The 6662-nt window shown below is 44.4% G+C and overlaps 1 protein-coding gene across 2 annotated transcripts in view; it reads left to right on the forward strand.

The window, feature by feature from the left end:
• Nucleotides 1–5241, forward strand: part of LOC117089756 (breast cancer type 1 susceptibility protein homolog) — a 48622-nt gene extending 43381 nt beyond the window's left edge. The window contains exon 14 of one of the 2 annotated variants that reach the window (XM_033221305.1): nucleotides 4815–5241. In XM_033221305.1, coding sequence (XP_033077196.1) covers nucleotides 4815–4922 — 108 coding nt within the window. In that variant the 3' untranslated portion in view covers nucleotides 4923–5241. The remainder of the gene's footprint in view (nucleotides 1–4814) is intronic. The other variant, XM_033221297.1, reaches the window with a different exon arrangement.
• Nucleotides 5242–6662: the final 1421 nt, after the last annotated feature.

Genomic DNA, 6662 nt, shown 5'->3' on the forward strand with positions numbered 1-6662 from the left:
TGCATATGCATATATATATGCAAATGTATCTTTATAATTCAAATTGCTTCAAAAAGATGTTGCACTTTATGATACTGAGAACAGTGAGAAGTAAATAAGATAGAGTGTAGGAGGAGGAATAATTTTAAAGCAGCCATCTGAGAACTTCTGTGACAACAGATCAGGCAAAATAAAATGTGAAAGTAATTTTATAGGCCGGGCGCAGTGGCTCATGCCTGTAATCCCAGCAGTTTGGGTGGCTGAGGTGGTTGGATCACTTGAGGTCAGGAGTTTGAGACCAGCCTGGTCAACATGGTAAAACCTTGTCTCTACTGAAAATACAAAAAATTAACCAAGCACAGTGGCATGTGCCTGTAATCCTAGCTGCTGGGGAGGCTGAGGCAGGAGAATCACTTGAACCCGGGAGGCGGAGGTTGCAATGAGCCGAGATCTCACCACTGCACTCCAGCCTGTGTGACAGAATGAGACCCTGTCTTAAAAAAAAAAAAAAAAGTAATTTTATGAACTATTGTGCACAATTCAATATATTCATAATTAATTAAATGATATTTGTGTTGGTTTTAACTTTTATTCAGTGGCTATTTATTGGGAGCCTACTGTGTGTTGGGCACTAGAAATACAGCAGTAAACAAGACTAACCAAGTCCCTGGTAGGATTCAGGTTCTGTTGAGGGGAGATACACAATAAAAATGAATTTAAGATAACAATAAATACTATGGAGAAATATACAGAACAGTGGAATAGTATTAGCTGGCAATAAAGGTTGTTGATTACTTTCGTTTAAAGAGGCCAGGGAAAGCCTTTCTGAAAAAATTGAGCTGAGACCTAAATAACAAGAAAAGAATTGTCCTTCAAAAATGGAGGGAATGCATCTTATAGGCAGAGGAATAGCAAACATAAAGGTCTTGAGGTAATAATGAGCGTGGCTTTTTGATTTCTGTATTTTGGTTTTTTTTTGAGATGGTGTCTTGCTCTGTCCCCCAGGCTGGAGTGCAGTGGCACATTCTTGGCTCACTGCAAACTCTGCCTCCTGGGTTCAAGCGATTCTCTTGCCTTGGCCTCCCAAGTAGCTGGGATTACAGGTGCAAGTGCTACCACACCTGACTAGTTTTTATTTTTAGTACAGATGGGGTTTTACCATGTTGACCAGGCTGGTCTCAAACACCTGAACTTAAGTGATCCACCCACCTCAGCCTCCCAAAGTGCTGGGATTACAGGTGTGAACCACCATGCTCAGCCAGAGCTTGGTTTATTTTTTTTTAAATAGACCAATGTTGACTGTGTGTGGTGGCTCACGCCTGTAATCCTGGCACTTTGGGAGGCCAAGACAGGCAAATCACTTGAGGTCAGGAGTTCGAGACCAGCCTGGCCAACATGGTGAAACCCCATCTCTACTAAAAATAAGAAAAACTAGCCCAGCGTGGTGGCATGTGCCTGTAATCCCAGCGCCTGTAAGCCCAGCTACTCCAGAGGCTGAGGCAAGAGAATCACTTGAACCGAAAGGTGGGGGTTACAGTGAGCCGAGATTGCACCACTGCACTCCAGCCTGAACGACAGCGAGACTCCCATCTCAAGAAATAATAATAAAAAGGGTCGGACGCAGTAGCTCACACCTATAATCCCAGCACTCTGGGAGGCTAAGGCAGGCGGATCGCCTGAGGTCAGGAGTTCGAGACCAGCCTGGCCAACATGGCAAAACCCTATCTCTACTAAAAAATGCAAAAATTAGCTGGGCATGGCTGGGTGCGGTGGCTCATGCCTGTAATCCCAGCACTTTGGGAGGCCAAGGTGGACAGATCACCTGAGGTCGGGAGTTCAAGACTACCCTGACCAACATAGAGAAACCCTGTCTCTACTAAAAATACAAAAATTAGACTGGCATCGTGGCGCATGCCTGTAATCCCAGCGCAGGAGGCTGAGACAAGAGAATCATATGAACCTGGGAGGTGGAAGTTGTGGTGAGCTGAGATCGCACCATTGCACTCCAGCCTGGGCAACAAGAGTGAAACTCCGTCTCAAAAAAGAAAAAAATTAGCTGGGCATGGTGGCATGTGCCTGTAATCCCAGCTACTTGGGAGGCTGAAGCAGGAGAATCGCTTGAACCCAGGAGGCGGAGATTACAGTGAGCCAAGATTGCGCCACTGCACTCCAGCCTGGGCCACAGAGCAAGTCTCCATCTCAAAAAAAATAAATAATAATAATAATAAAAGATAGGCCAGTGTAGCTGGAGTAATTGGCAAATTATGTGTGGAGGCAGAGATTAGACAAGGAATGGGAGAAGATCATAGATAATGGCCAGATCACATAATATTTGGTGGTAAGGAATTCAGATTTTATCCTTGTGGTAATGGTGGTGTGGAGATGGTTAAAACCAAGGTTGGTTTGGGATGTGTTTGAAGAGAGGACTTGCTAATGGATTAAAATTGGAGGATAAGGTAAAGAGAAATTGAAGGAGTGACACTTGGGTTTTGGCTTGAACAATAGATCTTGTTAGTAATATTAAATTAGATAAAGAAGGCATGGTAGGGAATATGGGGGAGTGGGAAGAGCAGGAAGCAGGAGTGGAATCAGGAACTCTGTTTTAGATACGAGAATTTGTTGTTGTTGTTGTTGTTGTTGTTTTTGAGACAGAGTCTCGTTCTGTTGCCCAGGCTAGAGTACACGGAGTGCAGTGGCACGATCTCAGCTCACTGCAGCCTCCACCTCCCGGTTCAAGTGATTTTCCTTCCTCAGCCTCCCGAGTAGTTGGGATTGCAGGCACCTGCCACAACGCCTGGCTAATATTTGTATTTTTAGTAGAGATGGGGTTTCACCATGTTGGCCAGGCTGAGGCTGGTCTTGAACTCCTGACCTCAGGTGATCCACCCACCTCGGCCTCCCAAAGTGCTGGGATTACAGGTATGAGCCACTGTGCCTGGCCAGATGCCTGAATTTTGAGATGTGTACTAGACATCTGGATAGAGAAGTTAAGTAGGCAGTTGGACACATTGTATGAAGCTCAGGAGTACAAGGAGGACTATAAACATGGGAGTCTTCTAACAAATTTATCACTAGACTCCTCATTCAAGTAACTAGGAAATGTCAGATATTCTTCCCCTAGTAATAGCCGGTGGTTATACTCTTGCCTTTATTTTTCTTCACAATACTCTTGGCAACACATAAGGCCTTCCCTACAATGTGAGTTTCAGTCAGACTTGTTTCTGAGCATTCTTCCTCAAATTTCTCCCCAGTCTCATTATTCTTTATTCTCATGTCCATGACTAGTCATAATAGTGATTATGAAAAACCTCTAGCTTTCTTTAGTGTATTGAATGTATATTTTATCATTTTGGTTGTGTTAACTGTGTAAATCAGTGGAAATCTGAAAAGCCTTTATTTCCTTAGATGATATTATGCAATTGATTTAGGAGATAGGGAATTTTTCATTTACCTTTATAACAGCACAATATTAGCAGTTTAATCTAAATGCTAAGTGAATGTTTTGGGAGGAGATAGATGTTGAAAATCAAAATACATTAAGTCCCAAGTGAGGTGAAAAGCTGACTGTTAATTTCTGCACACAAAGATTTGCTTCAGTGAATTGATTTCAACAGCTGAGATACTGATCATTTCACCTGGTCTACCAAAAAGAATGATTTTACTTTCTTTTTTGTCAAATCTCTACCCAGCAATTCTTTTTCTTTCTTTTGTTTGTTTGTTTTTAGCCAGGTCTCACTTTGTCACCCAGGTAGGAGTGTCGTGGTATGATCATAGTTCACTGCAGCCTCCAACTCCCGGGTTCAGGTGACCCTCCAGCTTCAGCTTTTCAAGAAATTGGGACTACAGGCACATGCAACTATGCCTGACTGAAATTCTGTATATCTTTTTTGTAGAGAAGGGATCTCACTGTGTTGCCCAGGTGGGTCTCAAGCTCCTGGTCTCAAGCCGTCCTCCTGCCTCAGCCTCCCAAAGTGCTAGCGTTATAGGTGTGAGCCATTGGTGCCCAGGTACTGCCTGCCTGGCCATTCTGAATGCCTTAATTTTTTTTTTTTGTTTTTTGTTTTTTTTTGAGACAGAGTTTCACTCTGTCGCCCCAGCTGGAGTGCACTGGCATGATCTTGGCTCACTGCAACCTCCGCCTCCTGGTTTCAAGCAATTCTCACACCTCAGCCTCCCAAGTAGCTAGGAAGTAACTGGGACTACAGGCGCACGCCACCACGCCCAGCTAATTTTTGTATTTTTTTAACTTTATTTTTAATTTTTTTTTTTATTTTTATTTTATATTTTATATTTTTAATTTTTTGAGATGGAGTCTTGCTCTGTCACCCAGGCTGGAGTGCAGTGGCACCATCTCAACTCACTGCAACCTCCACCTCCTGGGTTCAAAAGATTCTCCTGCCTCAGCCTCCCAAGTAGCTGGGATTACAGGCGCCTGCCACCACACCCAACTACTTTTTTGTATTTTTAGTAGATATGAGGTTTCACCATGTTGGTCAGACTGGTTTCGAACTCCTGACCTCAAGTAATCCACCCACCTCAGCCTCCCAAAGTGCTAGGATTACAGGCGTGAGCGGCTGCGCCCAACCTTGTGGTTTTTTTGTTTTTTTTTTGTTTTTTGTTTTTTAGTAAAGCGGGGTTTCACCATGTTGGCTAGGCTGCTCTCAAATACCTGACCTCAAATGATCCAACCACCTCGGCCTCCCAAAGTGCTGGTATTACAGGCGTGAGCCACTGCGCCCGGCCTGAATGCCTTAAACATGACGTGTCTGCTCCACTTGTATTGAAGGAAGCTTCTCTTTCTCTGGTCCTGATGGTTTGTGTTTGGTTTCCTTCAGCATGATTTTGAAGTCAGAGGAGATGTGGTCAATGGAAGAAACCACCAAGGTCCAAAGCGAGCAAGAGAATCCCCGGACAGAAAGGTAAAGCTCCCTCCCTCAAGTTGACAAAAATCTCACCACACCACTCTGTATTCCAGTCCCTTTACAGAGATGGGCCACGTCATCTTGTAAGACTTACTACATACATACACACTGCTAGATACTTTCACACAGTTTCTTTTTTCACTCTTCCATTCCAACCACATAAATAAGTATTGTCTCTACTTTATGAATGATAGAACTAAGATATTTAGAGAGGTTGTGTAATTTGGATTCCCGTCTGGGGTTCAGATCTCAGCTGATAAGTGGAAGAGCTGAGATTTTAAGCAGATGGGAATCTAAAGCCTTTGCTCTTTTCACTTCACTGGGGCATCTTTCTCTCTCTCTCTCCTTTTTTTTTTTTTTCCCGAGACGGAGTCTCACTCTGTCACCCATGCTGGAGTGTAGTGGTGCGATCTCAGCTCACTGAAAACTCCGCTTCCCAGATTCAAGCGATTGTTCTGCCTCAGCCTCTCAAGTAGCTGGGATTATAGGCATCGCCACCACACTGGGCTCATTTTTTGTACTGTTACTAGAGACAGGGTTTCACTGTGTTGGCCAGGCTGGTCTCGAACTCCACATCTCAGGTGATCCCCCCAACTCAGCCTCCCAAAGTGCTAGGATTATAGGCGTGAGCCATCACGCCCAGCCTAGAGTGTCTTTCTCTAAAGCAGTGTGGTAAATGCTGTGAGCAGGCCATACACAGTGCTGTCTGTGGAAACATAGAAGAGGAAGTGATTAATAACAGCTATTTTTTTTTCAGACGAAATCTCATTCTGTTGCCCAGACTTGAGTGCAGCGGCACAATCTCAGCTCACTGCAACCTCTGCCGCCTAGGTTCAACCAATTCTCCTGCCTCAGCCTCCCGAGTAGACAGGTGCCTGTCTCTGCACCCAGCTAATTTTTATAGTTTTTAGTAGAGACAGGGTTAACTATCTTGCCCAGGCTGGTCTTGAACCCCTGACCTTGTGATCCACCTGCCTTGGCCTCCCTAAGTGCTGGGATTACAGGCATGAGCCACCGTGCCTGGCTAATAACAACTAAAATTTATACACCGTTCACTAGGCCAGGCACAGTGGCTCATTCCTGTTAGTTATCCCACCACTTTGGGAGACTGAGGCAGGCAGATCGCTTGAGCCAAGGAGTTCGATACTAGCCTGGGCAACATGGCAAAACCCCATCTCTACCAAAAAAAAATACACAAAAATTAGCCAGACGTGGTGGCATATACCTGTAGTTCCAGCTACTTAGAAGGGTGAGTTGAGAGTATCTCTTGAGCCCAAGAGGTGGGGGTTGCAGTGAACCGAGATTGCGCCACTGCACTCCAGCCTGGACGACAGAGAGAAGGTCTCAAAAAAAAAAAGATCACTTTATGTCAGGGGCTGCTGTAAAGGCCCAGCCATGTTTTAAGTAATTAACAATTTTATGACAACTCTATGAGCTATGTACTGTAATTATGCCTATATTACAGTTGTGAAAATTGAGGTTCAGAGAGGTTGAATAAGTTGCTCAAAGTCACACAGCTAGTAAGTGATGGAACTAGAAGTTGAACTCAGGAAGTCTAGCTCCAGTCTAAACTCTTTGTTAATTTATTTTTCGGGCCAGAGTCTTGCTTCGTCACCCAGGCTGGAGTGCAGTGCCGCTATCTCTGCTCACTGAACTTGGGAGGAACTTTTACTTCCCAAGTTCAAGCAATTCTTGTGCCTTGGTCTCCCAAGTAGCTAGGATTACAGGCATGTGCCACCACACCTAGCTAATTTTTTGTCT

Source organism: Trachypithecus francoisi, unplaced genomic scaffold (assembly GCF_009764315.1).
Source record: "Trachypithecus francoisi isolate TF-2019V2 unplaced genomic scaffold, Tfra_2.0 Contig00885, whole genome shotgun sequence".
Taxonomy (NCBI): Eukaryota; Metazoa; Chordata; class Mammalia; order Primates; family Cercopithecidae; genus Trachypithecus; species Trachypithecus francoisi.